Source organism: Poecilia reticulata, chromosome 9 (genome assembly GCF_904066995.2).
Source record: "Poecilia reticulata chromosome 9, P_reticulata-male-v2, whole genome shotgun sequence".
Taxonomy (NCBI): domain Eukaryota; kingdom Metazoa; phylum Chordata; class Actinopteri; order Cyprinodontiformes; family Poeciliidae; genus Poecilia; species Poecilia reticulata.
This window is the reverse complement of record NC_088838.1, coordinates 15,365,366-15,387,408: the sequence shown is the minus strand read 5'-3', so window position 1 is coordinate 15,387,408 and position 22,043 is coordinate 15,365,366. Positions and strand designations below refer to the sequence as shown.

At 40.4% G+C, this 22,043-nt stretch overlaps 2 protein-coding genes across 2 annotated transcripts; one reads left to right on the top strand and one right to left on the bottom strand.

Annotated features, from left to right (window-relative positions):
* The first annotated feature begins 3,335 nt into the window (after nt 1-3,335).
* Nucleotides 3,336-20,749, top strand: nol6 (nucleolar protein 6 (RNA-associated)). The gene is made up of 26 exons (XM_008418917.3): nt 3,336-3,505; nt 4,242-4,454; nt 5,255-5,371; nt 5,476-5,655; nt 5,771-5,939; nt 6,082-6,216; nt 6,815-6,978; nt 7,072-7,192; nt 7,291-7,349; nt 7,457-7,558; nt 7,649-7,764; nt 8,185-8,362; nt 8,446-8,568; nt 8,945-9,093; nt 13,415-13,490; nt 14,132-14,272; nt 14,376-14,493; nt 15,306-15,460; nt 15,648-15,811; nt 16,015-16,167; nt 16,273-16,370; nt 16,532-16,656; nt 18,897-18,986; nt 19,115-19,315; nt 20,122-20,223; nt 20,361-20,749. Exons 1-26 carry the CDS (start codon nt 3,467-3,469, stop codon nt 20,508-20,510), a joined length of 3,438 nt encoding a protein of 1,145 aa, XP_008417139.2. The 5' UTR covers nt 3,336-3,466; the 3' UTR covers nt 20,511-20,749.
* On the bottom strand, nt 10,845-13,407 carry LOC103470454 (E3 SUMO-protein ligase ZBED1-like). The gene is made up of 2 exons (XM_008418916.3): nt 11,778-13,407; nt 10,845-11,692 (listed from the first exon to the last, which is right to left on the bottom strand). The coding sequence occupies exons 1-2, from the start codon at nt 13,239-13,241 to the stop codon at nt 11,144-11,146; spliced, it is 2,013 nt and encodes a 670-aa protein (XP_008417138.2). The 5' UTR covers nt 13,242-13,407; the 3' UTR covers nt 10,845-11,143.
* Nucleotides 20,750-22,043: the final 1,294 nt, after the last annotated feature.

Genomic DNA, 22,043 nt, shown 5'->3' with positions numbered 1-22,043 from the left:
TATTATTTTACCTTTTAATAGTGTCTGTTTATTCTTGCCATAAAGTCCTCTGTATTAATTATTGCTCTTGCCATAAAGGTCTTGCCATAACAGTTTATTCCTCCGAATTTACTTTAGTTTCTTAGTTTATTCTTGCATTTTGTTCTTCATTCATTTCCATTTAGTTTCATTTGATTAGTATTATCCTCTCTCGGTTTATTGCTATGTCCACTTTAGTTTCTTTCCTGTTGCTAGATTTATTTGATCGTTTATTGACCATCAGTAATTTTCACTCATCACCTGCTGCGCCACCTAATTGTCATGTGTTTCACATCATGTGTTGATTTTTTCACTGTTCTGCGTCGGATTCTCTGTTTTTATGCCATAATTCACATCTAGTTCGTCGCTCCGTTTTGCCCGCTTCTCGTGTTTCAGAGTTTTGCGCAATGTGCGCGGCGTTTTTTGTTTTTTTTTTAACTCCCTAAGATGCAGGGCGGTCGGGAAACATATCGATGGGGAAAAGGCAGACTTTTAAAACAACGGAAACAATTTCGGTGTTCTGATTATTGAAATTTAAAAGTGCTGTGGTACCGTTGTTCCATCAAACCCGTTTCACGTCGGACCACTTACAGCTCCGTGTTAACGCTATAAAATGAACGCTCTCTATCGTGGTATCACCATGGAGGGATTTCTTTATTTAAATGGGTTCGTTTTTCAGAGGGATACAAAGTCAGGATATCGTGATTTTAATAATTACATGTTTATAAAAGCGATTTTCTGTTGTCCTTCCATGGTAGCAGGCAGCTTTCAAACGAAAAAAAAAAAACACTTTTTAATATAAGTTGCTGCTTTGACATGATCACAGAACTGCCCAAACCTATGTAGCCTACATAAATACCAGACAAAGTGAATCACAGCAGCGTCATCAGCCGGTGTAACGCTGAACTGATGCGGAGCGGAGCTGCGCCATGAAGCTACAAACACTGAATAGAAGAAGAGCTGCCATCGATACAGCTGCAGCCAAGCATGTTTTAATGTTACACAATACAGTTTTACCAAGTTGCTCAAAGTCTGAACTGGTATTGTTGTGCATTTGAGGTGTAAAGTTTACCTTCGACCAAACGCCCCCCAAAGGCATCCCAGCGCCCCCCTTTTGTAAAAATGTCCGCCAGCGCCCCCTGCCGTCCTCTGAACACCCCCTGGGGGGCGGTACCGCCCACGTTGAGAACCGCTAATTTAGAACAAGCACATGCTAGCAGCAGGCTCGTCGCTCCGTCGCACATGCTAGCAGCAGGCTAGCATGTGCTTGTACCGCCCACGTTGAGAACCGCTAATTTAGAACAAGCACATGCTGGCAGCAGGCATGACGGAGAAATGTTTTCAAACTCATATCATGCAGCTTTTAAGTTGAGGGTTGTCGATCTGGCACTACAAGAGGGAAATAGAGCCGCTGCATTTAAGCTCGGTGTGAACGAAACCATGGTTTGACTTTGGAGACGGAGTGATGCGTCCAGCAGATTTATTAGGACGAGGCATTCTGCTGGGTCCTAATGGAAAACCGAGAGCAGCTTCCAGTTTTTTATTTTATTTTTATTTTATTTTTTTAATTGAGGGTGCCAGTATGGTGCGCTCTATAGTCCGAAAAATACGGTAATTGGTTTTAAAAGATTTTTTGAAGATGAATTGTCTGCAAATAATGCCATCTTCGAGTATCTGCTGTAGTAGTAGCAGCGGCGTAATCATGTAATGTTCTTACCACTAGATGGCAGTAGGTACAGAGCATTTTACATTAAAACGAGAATTAGTGATGCATGAATGTTACAGGTAGCTGTGAGAGCACTGAATCTAGACAGACTGTGATGACAGTGATGGAAAAGACAGTGAAGCTCAGCAGTAGTTGGAAAGAGCATGAGTCCATTTCCCACAACATATCTGTGTGAAGTGAGTTTCTTAAGCCTGGTTACTATAAAAACTAAAAACAGAGAGACAGAGATGTTGAGGAAGAGCTTTGTCTTTCTTCAATTTCTGCCAGGAAATCAACTGTTTTCATCCAAACATGCACAAGTTTCACACTAGGTGGGTAAAATATACAGATATTGACATTTTGTACATGCAACTCTTCATATTGTAACAGTGAATATGAAGTGAAATGTTTCCCAAATATTATTGCTTCTTTCAGAATAAAAATTATTTTCTGTATTCTGGCTATAAGATGCTTGTGGATTAGTTTGTAAAACACTTTGACGTTTTCTACAACTTCTTTAAATTTAACACCACAGTGTTGTGACACTGTTCAGGTGTATTTTTGAAGTGGATATGTTAAGTGTAATTTGAAATAAGAAATGTAAAATGTGATAATACATTTTTGTGTTTATTTGATTCCTATTCAAGAGACTTTGATGAGAATGACTATATATAGGCGGCTACAGAGTATCTTTATTTCCATTTTTAGTTGGTGGTGTGCCTCGGGATTTTTTCAATTAAAACAGTGTACCTTGACTCAAAAATGGTTGAAAAACACTGCATAAGACAAAGTTGAGACCTTTGCAAATGATTATGTTCAGTTTTTTCCAGCTGCCCAAAACATTTATGCCGCCATCTTCACCAGAAATCCCATATGAAGAGATGTTGTGTTTTAGTGTGACCATCCTGGCTGAATGATGGTTGTATTGTTCATCTCTTTTGAAATACTTTTATTTGCTTTTAGACTTAAAGTCTGGCTTTAGCACATTCATTTCTCTGCTTCCGGAAACAAAAAATACAACTTCAGACCCGCATATAAAAACTGATGATGGTGCCTAAGAGCCCAGAACGTATTAACATGCCTCAAGGAGGAATGACAGAAACCAACCATAATACAAATTATATTTAGTTGACATTAAACATCAATCTCTGACAAAAATAAATAAATTAAAAAAATACTATGATGTGATAGTCAACAGAAACAATGCATGCTTAAACTAGACTGTGTAGAAATAGGCCGGGACTGTGACTAGACTGGGAACCATACTAGTGATTAAATGACAAGTCAGAAAGTGTGAAACACCCCAGATAATCTAACAATTATAGAACGAGTATAAATAAGTGAACAATTAAGCGGAAAATAAGATGTTTTATTCGGTTGGAAAATAGAAACAACCTTATGTTACACAAATGAAATTCTTAGCAATCATAATTAAATTTGGAAAAGATAAAAACATTTTGTTGACCGAAATAAAGGCCACATTCCGTCAGTTTCATGACTAGATACTCTGACACAAGAGCGGTGCTCGTGCAACCTATCTTGCTGACGTAGGCGTGAAAGCTGATAGGCAAAAGCCAATCGCCACTCCCCGCCGTCTCTCTGAACCAATCGGAGAACTAGTTTCACATATAGCAAGTTAGACGCTCCCTTGGCACATGTGAGACCATGATGAAGAGGAAGCTGTTTTAAGCTGTATTTCTTAAAGACGTGTTTACATCATTATTGCGAAAAACATTTTACAACATGAAAAAGAAGCAGACAGTAACAGAAGAGCCTGTAGAGGTAAGAGTTGTCTGATTCGGAGATATTCAATTTAGTAGTGCGAGAGCATATTGTCAGTGCTGTGCTGTTGCTGAGAGCTTGATTTTTCCTGCGATAACTTGTAGCATATAATTTGATTGACATTTTTGTCCAGTGAAAACCTTTACTTTCTTACTGGAGTAGTTTTTAAATGCTAGATTGATATCTAGCATTACCTCGTTTTAATTGGAATATTTTGGAAACTTAAGTTGTTTCAGTATGTAAAACTCGCAATGAATAGATTGAATACACACAGACTGAGCCTTTAGTTCTGTTAACGTGTATAATTAGGGCTTACATTACAGGAAAATATAATGCAGAATTTAGTGTCTCAGCAAGTTGGAATACTATCCATTGCTCTCAAGGCTCCAACTGTCCTTGTTAATTGGACAGCTTTTTAAACCAGTTTTTTCTTTCCGCTCAACTCCCCATTATTATACTTTGAATCTCTGAATAAATAGCTTCTTTAGCTATTGCGTTTTATGGGTTAATAAAGATGTGAATGGCCGTTTGCTGGACAACTTTCAAGTCAGTGGTCTTCCCTGGCCATAATATAAAATTTCTATATTAAAAAATTTCTTTCAATTGTATAAATATTTGTGTGTGAGAGACATCAAAGTTTTTTACTGAAGTAAAACATTTTCATGGTACTCAAATTTATTGAGATGCATCCGTGTTGAAGCACGTTGAAGTTGATCCATTGTCGTTTATTCTCCAGATGCATCCGTCTGATTTCTCCCTTGGTGATGAAGAGGAGCAGCTCGGTGCTCCGAAAAAACCCAAACGGGTGAAATCCAGTGAAGAGGAGGAGGTGGTCTACCATCCGGTGAAACTATCCCGGAATGATTTATACAGGCCACCAACAGCTGAGGAGCTAAATCACCTAAAAGAAGCCGAAAGCCTGTTCCACTGCAGCCTTCTGAAGATGCAGGTGAGAGGCTTCTGTCCCGTTTCTCTCACTCTCAATCAGCCTGGAAGATCAGATTGTTTTTGTATTTCTGTTTTGATTGAGCCAGGCTCTTCATAAACCTCATTAAAATGTCTTAACCTGACTGGCGACCAGTCAAGTCTGTCTTCATCCTACCAGTCAACTGACCGCGATGGATAGCTTTTGAATCTCACCCCCACTCCACTTTCTAATTCACTGCTCATGTGCTGTATGTTTTGTTTTTTTTGTTTTGTTTTTTTCATTTTGCTCCAGGTTACAAATTATGTTTGCTTCAGGATGCTGATTCTGCTTGTAGATCCCAGTCTAAGTAGGGATTTAAATCACCAAGGAATGACGTTTTAATAATTAATGTTAGTAAACATTAATTATTAATGATATGCTACTTTATATTGCTTAATTATGTGAACACATGTGGGCTGATGTAATTATATGTGGAAAAGCAGCATTTGATGCAATTAGTTTAATGTATACTTTTAAGAAAAAAATAAGTTTTAGATAGTCATTTATGTCATTTTTTAGGTCTACATATTAAACATCAACTTATGATATTCCTGTTATTTTACTTCTATTTTTGCTTTAATTATGCATTTTTATATTTATTTAAATATATTTATTGCAGTTTTGAACAGTTTGAACTAATTCCAACTTATTGCAAAGGTGTACATTCCATTTGAATGACTATGTCGGTGTCTATTTTGTGTAGCACCTTTCACTGTTTGAATGCATAAAATATATATTTTTTAAATAAATAAACACTATCTTACACCTTTCATTAATAACAGATGGAGGAGCTGCTGAAGGAGGTTTCCCTGAGTGAACGGAGGAAACAGCAAATCGACTCTTTCGTTAAGACCGTCACCGAGCTGCTCGAAACTGTGCCGGTGTCACCAAAGGTTGAGGTGTGTATTGTTGTGAGAAGTGAACAGGCGTCACAGTAAGACACAGAGTATTATCTCTGTTGCACGACTTAGGTTTGTCACACAATTTCTCACTCTGTGCTCAGGTAAGCGATTTGTCGTGGCTGTCTGCTACAGTCAAGGTTCCTTTTCTCCTGGTGCCCAAAGCCACAAAGGGAAAGTTTCACATGGCCCCTCCAGCTTCCGTTGATCTGATCGGGAGCTACCCTCTGGGCACCTGCATTAAGCCACACATCAAGGTGGACCTCACTGCTACAATCCCAGCTGTAAGCCATCCCTTAAAGCTTCAATGTTTGTTTGAGCCTTGACTTGATTATAGTTGTAAAAAAATAAATAAATCTTGATTTATTGACAACAGTTCATTTTATTCTTTCCTGTTAGGATGTTTTGCACCCAAAAGATTTCTTAAACCAGAGGTATCCCAGGAAAAGGGCGCTCTATCTTGCAGGACTTGCCCAACACCTGAAATCTTCCTCTGCCGTCGGGGAGTTGCGTTATTCCTGTCTCCATGGGAACAGACTCAAACCGGTCCTGCTGCTGAGTCCCCCTGGTAAATGATTTTAAATGAACCTACAATATGAAATTCTTCAAGATTTTAATGATGTTGCTTATATTGTGTTGAATATGTTACCTGAGATCAGATGTGTTTTGGTGACCTTTTGTTTTGTTTGTTTTTTGGGGGGGGGTTTCAGGCAAAGATTCTTCGAGCTTCACTGTCTGTGTTCATGTCTGCCCGCCTCCTGGGTTCTTCAAGCCCAGTCGTTTCCACCCCCAGAGGAATAACATCAGGACAGAGTGGTATACTGGACTGCAGGCTTCCAACGATGGTAGAAATGCCATTTATTTAAATTTAAATTCAATTATTTCCCATCTATTTCATCTAATAACCACAACTTTCCCCCCTGATTATCAGTAATTTGACTAATAGGTTCTGATCTGTCCATCCATTTTTGTGTCAGGTTTGACAATAATACAATTTCAGGGCATTTTAACCTAAAATGGCTATACAAGTTTGAATTTATTGCAGAATATTTTCTATGAGGGTCAGATTGATGCTTTTCTGGTCAAATCCTCACTAGTACCACTGGCAGTATGTATCACTCGCCATGCTTTCACTACTGTTCTGGCCAAAAATTTCCATATTGTTTTCATTCAAAAGTGACGTTTTGGGTCAGATGATTGAAACTTTGACACGGTTGGCTTCTCCAACAGGATAAAGATCCAAATCATGTGTTAAAACTAATTTTGGAACTGATAATGCAGATTTACATGAAGCTTCTGGAATGAACTCTTACCATTTTCATGTGAATGGTCAAAAATCTGTATTTTGCCAGAAATTTGATTCTGACGGTGAGCAGGTAGTTTTCCTCAACTTCGTTAGGATTTTTCTGATTGTCAAATGTTTCTCATTTGCTTGTGTTTCAGAAAACAGCGAACCTCCGACTCCACACTACAACGGCTCTGTTTTGGGAGATTTATTGCCCAGGGCTCACCTCCAGTTTCTGTCTGCCATCGGCTCCCAGTGCTCAGCTTTTTCTGATGGTGTAGCGTTGCTGAAAGTCTGGCTTCATCAAAGAGAGCTGGACCAGGTTGGCAGCTTGCACTACGTTGTTTACACGCTTTTCATATTGCTCATCTATTCAAGATATGACAGCTGCATTTTTGTCAAAATGTCTTCTTAGGGTGCTGGTTGCTTCAATGGATTCCTCGCCTCCATGCTCTTGGCGTACCTGTTGATGAATCACCGGATCAGCAACACCATGACGGCCTATCAGCTGCTTCGAAACAGCTTGAATTTCCTAGGTAAAGTTAGTAGCAGCCTAGATCTGCCATTTTGGTTTCTGAGACTTAAATTCCACTGTGTGGTTGTTGGGAGTGCTCAATTCTTCTTCACCTTTTAGCCTCCACGGACCTGACTGTGAGCGGGATAAGCCTGGCCAAGGATCCCGACTCCATAGCTGTGAGAGAACTAACTCAAATGTGAAACGCTTCACTTGTCCAGTCTTTTACTTTTCAAAATCTAATATTTTTTGTTTCTTCTTTGTCTTTTTTTTTTTTTCCCTGCAGCCGTCTCTTGCCGAGTTCCACAACGCTTTCCAGGTTGTGTTTGTTGACCCGTCAGGACATCTTAACATGTGTGCAGACATGACCGCTTCCACCTATAAACAGGCAAGTACTTCTAATACCAAAAGCTGGTTAAGTTACAGTGTTTGTACCCAGTGACGTTAAGTGACCTGGCTTGACGTTTTTGGTGTCCAGCTGCAGCTCGAGGCGTCCGTTTCGATGCAGTTCTGGGACGACCCAACGGTGGACGGCTTCCACTGCCTCCTCATGACTCCCAAACCAATGATCAGGACGAGCGACTGCGTCTTCCAGTACGTTTGAGCTCCTCCAGCACAATCCATCTACAGTGCCCAGCAAAAGTGGCCTTTTTTCCCCCCTATTTTGTTAAATTTCAACCACGACTACCATTAATTCAGCTGGGTTAAAATGAATTAATTCATTGAAAATATGAATGAATTCAGAGTTCACCACCTAAATATTGTGAGTGAAAGCTCTGAATACAAATGTGTGCCACACATTTAAACTTTTTTTGTGTTGTCTTGCATTTTGGATAAATAGTACATTAGCAATTATTCACTTCAGGATAACTGCTAATGTATCCTGACGTGAATGACTGCAGGATACAGTTATTCTCTTCAGAGTATAACTGTATCCTGCAGTTATATATAATTTTTATTTTTTATTTTTTACTGGACCTAAGAAAAGAACTGCTCTATTAAACCCACACTCAGGTTATGTGACTTGGTGAAGCTCCAGGCTACTTGTAAGAAACAGAACCTGCTCAGTGAGTTAATGGACCACAGTGGGAATTATGTCCAGACTGTGCTGCCGTTTCTTCTGGCGCTGCTCCAACAAGGACTCGACCAAAGGATTCACCTCCTCACCCACTCCCTGTCTCCTGACCCAGAGGTTGGACAATTTTCTAAACCTAGTCGAGTAAAATACAGGCTAACATATGAGCTTATATATCTTTTTTCTCTCTTTTCTTAAAGTGGTCTGTGGAGACCGAAGCCCCAAAGTACAAGGCTCAGCCTCCCCTTTCCTTTGGTTTGCTCTTGAATCCAGAGCTAGCAGCTTCTGTCTTGGAAAAAGGCCCACCTGCAGACAGCCCCAAGGTAGTTAAGGAAGTAATCATTTATTCCTTACCGAGGCTAAAGAGTTATGGTCATTTTGTCACTATTAAGGAGAGTGTAGATGTTGCAACACTCGTATGTAAAAAAAAAAAAAATATATATATATATATATATATATGTTTTTCTGTGCTTGAGTTATATTGATAAAATTTTGAATTTCTAACGATTAAGATTTCAGATTGCATAAAAACCTTATAATAAACATTATTTGTCATTATTTTACATCAATGCTAAAACTTTTTTTTAGAGGAATTTGTGTAAATTCTTTAGGTGTGGTTAGTTAGTTCCCTTTCTAAATAAATAAAATCTGATGTTTCAACTTTAAAAAGAAGAAACCGGTGTGCCGTCTCTCCGCCAGGCGGCCGAGTTCCGTCAGCTGTGGGGTTCTCGCTCCGAGCTGCGTCGCTTCCAGGATGGCGCCATCATAGAGGCAGTGCTGTGGGATGGAAAGAGCACGTCCCAAAGGAGGCTGGTCCCCAAACAGATCGTCACACACTTACTGCAGCTGTATGTATTCAACTTTAACAGGGTTGATGGTAATCACTAGTAGAAATGTGGTTCTTTAGTTTGGTTCACACATTTCTTCATGTTAATAAGGCCAAAGTAATTCATACTTCTAGCAGATTTATATTTATTTTACTATGTTTCTTATGACTGGAAGGGATATTTTGCATTTTGGAGTAGCCAAGCCAGAGACCTGAAACTGGAGGGAATTAAAAGATTAGGTTGATGGCAAGGAGGTCTTCCAACCTCAAAGACTAGGAGCTGATGATCAGTGTTAACAAAAATCCCAGTGGAAACGTGCATAAAGCTGGGCAGCAATTATAGGAAGGATCCGGTCATTATATTGCCAATAAAGTTTTTTTTGATTAATTGAGAATAGTACATACTTTTAATTTAAATTTTCACAGTTTTCCAGTCTTTTAAGACATACACGTCTCACTTCCTTTCAGAAACCAACTTCTTGGCTGAAAGAATTAAATCTGAATCTGCCAGGTGTAGGAATAACTTTCAGCATAACTGTTACAATTCTAAAAATAGGCCATGTAATTTTTTTCCTGTGGTTTTTATTCCAATTTATAGTGTGCTGTCTTATCCACTTTGTAACGAGATTTAGTTTTCTTTCGATTGAAAGGTTCTACACCACAGTGAGTTTTCTTTCAAAAAGTAAAATCCCCAGAATGGTAGAAGTTCCACAGCTAGGCGAACAGGGTCTAGCTGTGGAACAGGTTGATTTTTATAAACTCAACCTGAAAATGTGCATAGAAATGACATATAGAACTACATTAATGGATGACAATTTACATTTCCAGTGGAGGATGACATGAAGATTGTTGCTGTTTTCTTAGCGAAACGACGTCAGTTAAATGAAATTGCATCACTTTAGGCCCTCATTTCTATCCGACTACTACCTGTAAAACTCGAGACTTGCATTGAAACAGGACTGTTTCAATGCTTTTGACAGCTTGATGCAAACACGAGAGGTTTTTTATGAAGGTTTTTTTGGAGTAGATGGATGCAGATAAAATGGCAACAGACTTAAGGACGGTTTCTTTTAAAGACGGTAAATGGTTAATCTTGGCTTATTTTGGATTGTATGCAAATTATATAATTCTTTTATTTGTTAGCCATCGGCTTTTCACAACTCTGAGAATTAACGTGTCTACAACCTCACTGTGACGTGTCGTACATCTTCTGCAGGTAACGGAATCATTTCTGGTAGCTCCACAAAACCTCAAAATAAAATTGGCCCTTTGATCAGATCATTCATGTTCAGTCACAGATACCAGTTCCTGTAATTTTAGTGAAAATAAGCTGTTTAAGTTGAAGGCAAAGCAAAAATAGGATTGCAGAATTACTAGGCAGCTGACTTCATATGTTGTTCATCTCGTCATCGTTTAACCAGCCGATTCTTTTTTTTGCAGCGGAGAACCAAAATTCCACCAAGTTAATTTTTAGCTTCATCCAATGACTTCAGACAGGCTGAAACCAGAGAAATGTTCATGTGGAAATACTTGAAATGCAACATTGGAGTCAAACCAATGAATTTCATATACTGTTGTTTTCACCTTGCAATGACTTCTATGAAAAAGTTGAGATTTTAATTTGCCTCTCTTTAAAAAAAAATGGTGCTGCTTTATTAACTATACTCATGTTGTCTTGTTGAAACAGGTTCAGTTGCAGACTTTGATCTTTGTTCAACAGTTCTTGCACTTTATTTTTAAACACAATCACATTGAGTTTTCAGCAGCCAAAACTTATCTTCTGAACATGAATTTATTTGATAAGGGGACAAGAAAATTGTTTTTGACCAGCCATCCGTTTTCTTACACCATTAGTCCACTGCTGCAAGAAAACAGTGCAGCCTGTTTTTGATTGTTGGAAAAAAATATTCTAAACCCAGACTATGAGCTCATATGTAGCATTTTCATAAAAATTACAACTTCAAAAAATGAATTGTCATAGTTTGCATGCAGAAACTAACTTAATACTTTCATTACATCTCTGCTTTTTGCTTCTAAATTTTGCAACGGCCATTCAGTGTGTCCCTGCCTTGCTATATTGATGCATTTCTGTTCAGAAAGACCATCATGTTTACATGCTCTGGGTTGAGCCTTGTTCGCATCGCCGCAAAGCTCTGCCCCGCATCCGATAACAAAGACGGCAGCGACACGCCCGGTATGCACAGATACTCTCTCGCCAGACTAGCCAGTTTTGGGAACCTCGGTCCATTCAGCCTCCACCAGTCGAGGGGGTTTATGTCGAGCGAGGGAGCGATGTCTCTCAGGTAGTAATCTACCTGAGCTTCAGAGTCCGTGGCATAAGACGAGCTGTAGTTGTCCCCTAGAAGCAACATCATGGTGTTTTTGGTGTCGCTTGGTGGTTTTCTGGCTGTGGCCGTCTGGCTGAGGTCAGGCGTCACCTCGGTCTCCAGTTGTTCGTCTTTGGGGCTAGCTGCACTGGCATCCAGCTTCGAGACGAGCTCATGCAGCTTCACCTTGGCAGCCAGCCTCCCTGCTGGCATCAGGAAATTGAGGTGCTTGTGGCGAGGATCCAGCATGGAGGCGATCAGAGCCGGGTTGGAAGCCAAATCACTGGAGTCCACCTGCAAATAGTAAAAATCACTTTCAATAATTGTGCAAGGAATTTTTGTAGTTTAAGGTAAAAATTGTGCTTTAAAGACAGACTACCTCCATGTGATCTCTTAGAGATTTCTGCACTGCGAGTTTGAAACTCGAGACTTGTTCAACGTCGTTTTCTTTTGGAACGAGATGCGTCTGGATGAGGCTGAACGTTATTGGGTAGATGTTTGAAATGGACACCTCCGTCTCGGCAGATATGACCGTCGTGGCCCATTTCAGAGTCGCCAGGACGGGCGTGAAGTTCTCTATTACTTGCCAGCAGTCGTCTCCAATCTCCAGGGTCTGGGCCTCGTGCTTGCTGGTGACTGTGCGGTCTGAGAGGACGGCTTTAATCGCCCATCGTTGCTCCAGCAAGCACTGGAACATGTCGCAGACCGTGTCCCACCTGGCTCTGTTGGACCTAATGAGCTTGTGCTGCGGTAGGCACATCTGCGCTTGCTTCTCCTTCAGGGCTTCGGCCGCCAGCGAGCTGTGGCTGAAGTGCCGGACCAGTCTCCCTGCGGCGGAGATGATCTGGAGAACGTCCTCGCTCAGGCCATCAGAGACGGCGAGATGCAGCGTTGTGGCGAAGCAAGAGACGTATTTCCAGGTCACCTGGGCAACGCCCTGGGTTAATTGGATGTTTTCTTTGTTGTTATGCACACATGCAGGAACTTTTCCTGCAATCATCCAGGATTGTGTTGTACTGAACAGCTTCTCTGCGACACACTCTGCGGTGAGCTGGCCTCCTGAAGGCAGCTTGTGTGTGTGGAGCACAGCTGACTTTCCCTGCCAGTCCTCTGTTATGAATGAACAGGACACTGTGATGTACTTCTGAGATGGCATGGCTGTCCAAATATCAGCAGTGAGAGCCACTTTCTCCACTGCAGCCAGCCGCATCCTGAGGTCTGCTGCCTTCTCGTGATAATGGCATTCAATACTGCGCGTGATCTCATCAGCAGAGGGCACGTTATAGCTATGCACAATATCCGCCAGCAGCTCCCTGAAGCCGTCCCCGTCCACCACGCTGATGGGAAACATGTCCTTCTCTATCATGTTAGTGACGAGTTTAGTTACCTGTGCCTGCGTGGGCATGGCCACGCTGTTGTTCTGCGGGTTCTCCGTGTGCTTGTTTTTAATGTGGTACATCATGCTGGTGGTGCTGCTCATGTATTTCAGCTTAGTGTCGCATAGTTTGCAGTGGACCTCCTCGTCCACTTTGACGAAAACGTCCCACACGGAGCTCCGCTTGTTTCTCCTCCTCTCCGAGGGCTCCCGCTCCGGGTTAAATGCGCTCTCCTCCTCGGTGTCCGGAGCCCTCCAGCTCGGCGGCGTCTCGCCCCAAGAGCCCCTGGCTGCGGACCGCAACGGAATGGACACGTGGTGCTTCGCGGCCATGTGGGATATCATGGTGCTGGTGGCTCCGCCGCAATACTTGAGTTCGGCGTCACATTTCTTGCAGCGGACGAAGTTCGCGCCCACTTGTTCAAAGTAGCTCCACGCGGAGCTCCGTCTCCTCACCGTGCGCTTCATCCTTTTAAATCAGAATTTAAAAGCCAAACTCGCCGTGGTGACGCCCCCTCTTGCTGCTTTAGACGGCTCTGGCAAACTAAGGAGTAAAACGTCCAAAGCCTTTTTTAGCAAATCTTCTGTTTACAGGTTGTATTTTAAAAATGAAACACAAAGCCTTTTTGTTTTTCTATCAGACACGCAGGTATCCCAGAGTCCTGTGTGCGTTTTGTCGGGACCATGGTGGATGACGTCATCACAACAGGAAATGAGGTAAATATTTGAGATTGAACCTTTTTTTTTCATTACAAAAGCTGCAAAGCCTCATCTTAACTCGAGTCTGTTTGTTGTGCTGTGAAATTTATTTGTAGCGCACATTTCACAGTGCTATGCAGATATGTTTATCAAAATGGCTCTGAATGTTGCAGATTACATTAAATAACGATTACATAGATATCATTAATACCAATAATGTCCTATTATTTTTGCAGCACTGACGAATTGCTGCTTTTTTAAATGATTGACAATATTGGTAATGTTTTAATTATTTTGTTTTAAGGTTAATTTTTTGTTGTTCTTAGTATAAGAGCTTCCTACTGACCAATGATATTGCTTTCGTTATGTAGCACTTGCTGCCAATGCATGTTAGTTCAATTGGATTTTCTTTGTGTATATTATTCACAATAAAATATTTGTGTGAATAAGCCTTCTTGTTGGCTATTTGCGTTTAGATTCGTCCAGCTGGAAATCCAGTATATATCTTAGCTCAAGAAAATACCTAAAGAAAGATAAAACATATGTAACAAGAATATTTGCGCTTGAATCTGCTTTTTAGAACAATTTCCAGTGGTTTGCTTTATTAGATTTATTCAGATCAGATTTTTTAAAGTCTGCTCATTGTTGTGCTTTTTTAGGTGCCTAGTACTGGGGAAGAGGAAAGTTTAGTTGTTGTGCAGTCGTACGATGATCTGAGCAGGAAATTGTGGAAACTGGAAGGTCTGCCACTTTCTATTACTGCAGTCCAGGGGGCCCACCCTGCCCTTAGATACACACAGGTAATACTTGTCATCTATAATAGCAAACATCTCTTCTTTTTTTTTAACCTTTAGATGAACTTTGCTTCTTCTGTAGTTCTAACTCTTGAGCTTTGCTTTCCAGGTCTTTCCTCCAGAGCCAGTGAGGCTGGACTATTCCTTCTTTGAGCGAGAAAAGACTTGTAGGTTCTTGGTCCCAAAGGAATGCAAACCCTGCCCACATTATCTCACCCCCATAACAGGTTGGTGCAGAGACATCCAGCAGTTGATGAAGAAGTTTTCTGTTGTCAGATGGTCGTTTAATTTAACCTGGGCCTTACTTGTTAGTTATGACTCTTTTTCAAACATAGGCATAACTTGATTTCTTCTAATTAAACATGAGTTTTACCTTAGTTAAAATTCTTCCCAAAATGCACAGTTCCTTAAAGTGTACATGTCCCCAACTTTTTCTCTTTAATGTATTTTATTGGGATAGGTCAGCAAAAAATATAATTTGTGTGTGAAGTGGAAAGAAAGGATTTTACTGGTTTTCACGCTAATTTTTGTCTGTAATAAGCGTCTAATATTGTAGCTTATCTTTGTACCCAGGCCCTCATCTGTTACACCCAAATGAAAGGTGGTGTAACCCATTACCTTCAAATGGGTAATGGGTTACATAAGACTATCTAATGGGTAGATAGTCTGCTAGTGTGCAATTTTTAATCTCAGAATATATGAGCACATTTATCAGAGAACCAACCAAGAGGGCCATGATGACTCTGGAGTAGCAGACCCTGCACAGCGACCCCAAGTGTCTAGAAGTTGTAATTGCAATCAAGGGTGGTTTTACAATGTATTTACTCAAGAGAACTGAGTATAAATACACTACACTGTTTTGATTTTTCATTGTAAGAACGTATTTGTAACCCAGCATTGTTTTCCTATGTGCTATTTTGTGTTGAACTCATAAAACTCAAGTAAAACACACCAAAGTTTGGGGTTGTAATGTGGCAGAATGTAAAAAAAAACAACATAAGGGATGTGTATACTTGAATACTCCTTGCATTTTTTGCAGTTATTTGTCACATGGAGGGGAGTGGCAAATGGCCTCATGACCGAACTGCAATCCGCCACATTCGAGCTGCTTTCCACATCAGCCTGGCAGAGATGCTTAAGAAGCACCACAACTATACCTGCTCGCCCTGTCCCACTCACTTAGATGTGTGGAAGGTATATACTGCTGCCATTTTGAAGTTTTATTGAAGTTTTGCAATTTGGAGTTATGTAGAGTTTGCTTCCAAAGTTATTATATCTGATTAAAATTGCTGGCTGGATATCATAATTTGTCTGTCGAGTTGTTTAATAAGTGGCATAATTTTGTTTTTAAGCATTTTTTAATCTTTTTTTTTGCTTCCAGGATGGTTTGGTGTTCCGGATCCAGGTGGCGTACCACCGTGAGCCTCAGATGCTGAGGGAGAGTGTGAATGCTGAAGGCCTGCTGGTTGTCAGGGACAATGAGGAGGCTCAGGTTCTGGAGATGACCACTATTCACAAGCCCCTCCTTACAAGCACGTTGCATGGGTACGTTCGTTGAGTTTGCATTAGAAACTCGAGTTTAGAGATCTTTCATGTGTGTTTTTTTTTTAAATTATTATTATTTAAATGTCTCTTGAATTGGTTATGTGGTTGTTGTAGGTCATTTCTCCTTCCAGTTTCTTCACTATTGTCCTACATGCTCACGTGTATCTGCTTTTCATCTCTTTTGTTGTTGTCGTTGTTTGAAGTCTCCAGCAGCAGCAGCCATGTTTTGGAGCCGTGTGTCGCCTGGCTAAGCGCTGGCTCGCGGCTCAGCTCTTCAGCGAAGACATCACAGAGGACACGGCGGATCTGCTGGTGGCATCGCTTTTCCTGCAGCCTGCCCCCTTTACTCCTCCAGGGTAAATGCTAGTACTACTTTTTAATCATTGGTCTAAGTCTGTCTCCCAGCAGTTGGCCTGCTTTATTTAGTAGGTCATGTGAATGAATTTCTCCCTCTTCCGCAGCTCTCCGCAGGCGGGTTTCCTCCGATTCCTTCGTTTGCTCTCTGCCTTTGACTGGAGGAACAACCCGCTGGTAGTCAACCTCAACAAGCAGCTCACAGGCAGGTTCTCCCTCACCCCCCCCCCCCGTTTCTCAACCACAAAACAAACCCCCGGCCGACCTCTTTCTGTTTACACTCCCGGCATGCTTTCACATCCTGCCTATATGAGCCGATATTTCTATGTCAAGTTGAATTGTTGTTGGCCTCTCTGTCACGTGCAGCCGCAGAGTACACAGAGATCAAGAATGACTTCATGGCCTCCAGAGAGTCTCTGCCCGTCATGTTTATAGCAACGCCTAAAGACAAAAAGACGTCTTTGTGGACCAGACGGGCACCCAGCGTGCAGGTCAGCTAAAACACTACTGCAACATTTAATAGGTTTCTTGAAAAGAAATGAGTCAGGCCAGGCTGGATACTTAAAATGCATGTATATATTTTAGTTATTTTTCACATTTTTTACAGTGTACAACTTCTTCATTAGACTTTTTAATATGCTGAGAATTATAAACAGCGGTGGAGAAAGGAGTTGCACGTCCTGGGAAGTGAGCAGTCACATAGTTTTCCAATCCTGGATCCTTTTCTTAAAGCGCACTGTTCTCCCGGATCACACTGTAAATAAAGCAACACAAGTTAGAATAGAATATACTTTATTGATCCTCAAGGGGAAACATGAATCATTAGTAAATGCTTTTTAATAAGACTGAATTGTTGCATTTCTTACCGCTGGCAGATAGCTGTGTTTTTTTCTTAGAGCTGGGAATTGATTGTGTTGAAGTCTTTCCAAAACCTGATGCAAGTCATTGATCTGCAAAACCAGAATTGAATCATTTAATCATTTAAGCTGTAAGATTACTTCCCTCTTCGTAATGGCATGAACCTATGCCAAAGTAACGAGCATCAAATAAAGGCGAAAGCAAAACTTGTAGCTCACCAGTTGCCTTTCGTTGCCATCCTCTGTCGTAGTGAAGTGAGTTAAATATTTCGTTTTGTACTCCTGTGCTCGAGTCTGAGCGACGAGTCCAGTGGCACAAAGTTGCACATAAAAGAAAAGCGCCCAGCAGCCTCCCATAGTGACCCAGATAGGTTTCCTGTTGCTCTCCAACCTTGACCCTCCAACAAATGCAGTCTTAATAAGTGAGCTTCTCTTTTATACCGCTGGCAAAAAAGAGCAGGATCTTAGAGCTGTGACGTGTTTACAGTGACGTCATCGTGAGGTATCCTCATCTAGTCTCACAAAGAGGTTTGCAGAATATCCCTTTAGTATGGTATGACACTGATCATTTTAGATAGACTGCCTAGCCATTTCCCTGGTACTGCAGTTTTATTTACATGTTTATTCAATCAATCAATCAAATTTTATTTGTATAGCACATTTCAGCAGCAAGGCATTTCAAAGTGCTTTACATAATTAAAATAAAAACGGAAATAATCAGTGAGAAAGAGAGATTTAAAAAAATAAAAATAAAACAAAAAACATTACATCATTAAAACGTCGAAAAGAAAGAAGAAGAAATTAAAAACATTAAAGACATAAAAAGATGGAAGACATCAAAACCCGCACTCTAATCCTAATTTAGCCATAAGCAACTCTAAACAGGTGAGTTTTAAGTTGAGATTTAAAAGCACCCCGTGTTTCAGCTGTTTTACAGTTTTCTGGAAGTGGTGTCTGGCAGTTAGAATTTTGATATTGAACTCCATTGTTGTGGTAGAAATGTGTATAGAAACATTTCTATACATTAAAGTCACAAATGTGGAAAGGATATGCTGCAACATGCATGCTTAAAGTGCAGGTCCAAGCCTGTGACTGTAGGTTTACATCTTTGTTAGTAATAGAGAGCATATATACTACAGAGTTTCTCAAAAGTGATGCAGCTTTTAAACAAAAAAGTGAGATTCTAAGTCTATTTATTAAAAGCCACGCTGTTGCAGATTTCCAAAAAAAAAACAAACAGACTGAGCAGCCTGTTTACTCCCAAACTGATTTACACATGCCCATGTGACTTCATTCAAAACTAGAAAAACTCTTTGATACCCAGAGGTTTCTGCAGTTTTTCTAAAACACCACTAGGGGGAGCTCATGAACAAATTATTCAGTAATCCAGAAATGTTTAAATGGCTCATTAGTTTTAAACATACCATAGATATCGGAACCTAAAATATTCACCTAGACAGAATTTCTGTCTTCAAAGCTGATTGATTTTTTTTGTAAATCTTGCTTTGTAGTGTTTAAAAAAATTATTTTTGAGGGAGAAATATTCTGCTGAGGTGGAATGGAAGCATTAAGCTTGTTTGTATCGTTTGGTTTGATAAATAATTATATTTTAATTTCAAAATGTATACATATGTTTTATTAAAGGGACATTTTGCATTTATTAAGAGTCGCACAGTCTAGAACAGCAGTAAAGTAGAATGTGATGATTTTTTTTTGCTTGTGTTGCTTTTTAGTGTCCAATTATCTATCATTCTGTGTGAGTTTTGCACAGTTGTAAATCTGAGTGCTAATCAACTCTTATGGAAACTGATAAAAGATGTATTTCAGTAGAAGTTCTTTTCAGTCTAGAACGTCTTTGTTTCATGTGAGTTCAGATGCTTCAGCGTGTGATGACGGTGGCGGCTGAAAGCCTAAAAGTCCTGGAACATCAGCTAATGGACGGCAGCCAGATCCAAGATGTCAGGGTGGGTGCCTGGATTCCATCACAAACACACTCCTCATAGATGGTTATTAAAATGGATGAGTTCTGACTAGAGACGCACACCCTCTTAATGCTTTTTTCTTTTTGTTCTCGTTCTCCCTTGTGCTTTAGGTTATTATGCGTCCTCCACTTCATGCCTATGATGTCCTGATTTACCTGAACCCGAAGCATGTTCCTCTGCTCAGACATGCTGTGGACCCTCCTGCTGTCACGTTCAGCAGGGGAGTGATGAGTAACGCTGCCGATCAGGCTGGAGGAGCGTTCCCTGTCGTCGACTACAACCCTGTGTCTCTCTACCTGACAGAGCTCAGAGTGAGTCCTAAACTGCCCTGCAGACATATTTATTCCCCTTTGACTTTGATGGGAAAACCCAGAGATATTATGGGATTGATCAAAACAAAATAGTTCAAGTAAAAGGTGCTTTTTGTAGAAACACGATGACTTTCTTCCTCTTTCTCTTCAATAGAAACTGTATTTGTGGAGTTTTTGATTAAAAGTTGTGTCGTCAGTAGACTTTTCCACCTGAGCTGTGGATCTCTGCAGCTCCTCCAGAGTCATCATGAGCCTCTTGCCTGTTTCCGTTATCTATACTGTTCCTTCACAGCTTATCGGTTTAACATTTTAGGTTCTCCTGTGGTGAACAACCTTTGCCCTTAACAATTGATTGAGCAGCATAAACACGGCCGTGTTTATGCTGAGATTAAATTACACACGTCAGCTTGGCTTACTCTAACTAGGTACCTTCTGAAGGTATTTAGTTTCACTAGAACATATCTTAGGGGATCCAAGTAGAGCGATCGAAAACACACCACACTTACAATTTTTGTTTATTCACAGCAATTAAATGTAACAGATTCCACCAAGGCCATAAATGTTAAATATAAAATCCTAATGAATAATTTTTTAGTTACATTTTGTCCAAATTTGGGTATGAATACTTTTTTGCCGTTGTTTCCAGAAACCCGAGGGTGATTTTTCAGTCATGCTTCTCAGACTGCATGCATTACACCTTTCCTCGTATTAAAAATAAAAGAGAAACAAACATGTTTTAACATGTTGTTTTAGTTTTGTGGAAAATATGACCACATTTCTTCATCTATTCCATTCTGCTTTTCCAGGAGGCGTTTGGAGACCTGGTCCTCTTCTTCTGTGATCCATATGGTGGAACAGTGATCTCAGTCTTATGGAAACCTAAGGCTTTTGTCCCTGCACCTTTCAAAGTAAGAACCCTGCCCTTCATATCTCCCACTAACGAGTAGCATTGTTTTCAACTGTTGGAAAAGCTTTTTTTGCAGTCATCTTTGTGTTAAAATTTGTATCATTCCTGACTGCCTGATGTTTTGACATCTCCTCTCAGACGTCGCACATGACTGCCCGCAGCGTGGAGGTGACAGGGGAGGAAGTGAAAACCATTCCGAATGTGGAGGCGATCCTGGAAGACTTCCGTGTGATGGGAAAGGGCTTGGTGAAATCAGTGGAAGCAAGAACTGAGAAATGGATGTTTTAGACTGAAGTGCCACCTTTTTTTCTTTGTTTCTTTTTGAATATCTTTTCTAAACATGGCGTTTTTCACAAAATTCTTACTTCCCAATGAGATTTAGAGCCATCCCAGCAACACGCGAGTGAACTTTGTCTCCTTAGCAGCCGACGTAGTAATTCCGTTTCTCAGAAAGACAACCTACATGTTTGTTTTTTGTAAGGCTGTTTCATGTTTTAATAAATGTATGTCAATCTTTTGGCTTTAAATGAGACTCTTGTCACCATTTCAAACATTGGCTTTTCTTTCAGATTCAAGTTGAGGGATTGGTCGGGGCCATCCTAGCAGCTTTGTTTGTGTGGTGTTTTTAGGGTAATATGCAGGACAATTTGTCCTCCAAGCTTGATGTTGACATTGACATCCAGGCTTTTTCTTCCAGGGTGGAGTCTTATGCAAGAAGTGCCCAGACCAATGCAGTTTCATTACTCAATGTTTACGTGGGGAGAACCTTATGTGCTAATTCCACCTACATTCCTAATGTTCTTTACAAGTAGACCTTGAACGCCTCTTCTGATCACTCCCTTGATTTATCTGAGCAGATTATGACCCTGACGAGGCTCGGTGCAATACTGGGAAGTTTAGAAATGCATCTGTACATGTTTTGCGCCAGTATGATTGTAAGAACTTCAGAGAGCTCATTGTTTTTACCCATCATGCTGCATTTCTTGTGCAGTTCCTTGGCAATTATTGACCAAAAGCTGATGGGGAGCAGATTTTTAATTTATTTATTTCAATTTCCACCTTGTGAAGACTTTTGCACATTCTTTGCTTAAAGCGTTCAACATCTGTTCCCTGTCATTCCACTTTATTAATCACACAAGTCGGTTCTTGTGTGGATTTCTTAGAGTAGATCATTTATTACATGCATATGGTGCTAACTTTATGTCGATAGGCCCGTTAAACGTACATTCAGAGACAAACCTCGACGGTTTCAGACCTTCTTTGATTTTTAGCTTTTTTTATTGTTTCATATACCAAGCAATAATAAAAGCCAATTGAGAGAAATGTGGCCAGTTTTGATCTTTATCCAACTTATTTGGAGCATTTCTCATTGTGAGACTATGGAATCATTTTACATCAAAAATCTAATTTATAAAGACTGTCATTTTATTATTAACATTATTGTTTAGATTCAGTTAACTGTAAAAAAAGAGCATGTAGTAAGGCAGCAAACACCCTGCTGACCTTTAGTCAACTGAGTTGCAAGTCTTGTGCTCACTGTGAAGCGTGTAATTTTCTAACTCGAACTGGTTTTTGTTTCTGTTTGGTGATGCATTATGTTGAGCATTGTTTTTGATACACGTCGTTTCAATCAGAAACTGTAGTCAACACACCGTCAAGCAGAGACATGTGTAGATGGCGGTTTTAGATGTCTGTTGCTGTATGGGATTCGTGGAAAGGGCTGCTCCCTCTGCATGCTTTCTCGGAAAAATATCAAGGTAGATAACAGCCACAGCCCTCGAGGCACAGCTATCATTCTGGGTCATTAGCTTTAATCTTTAA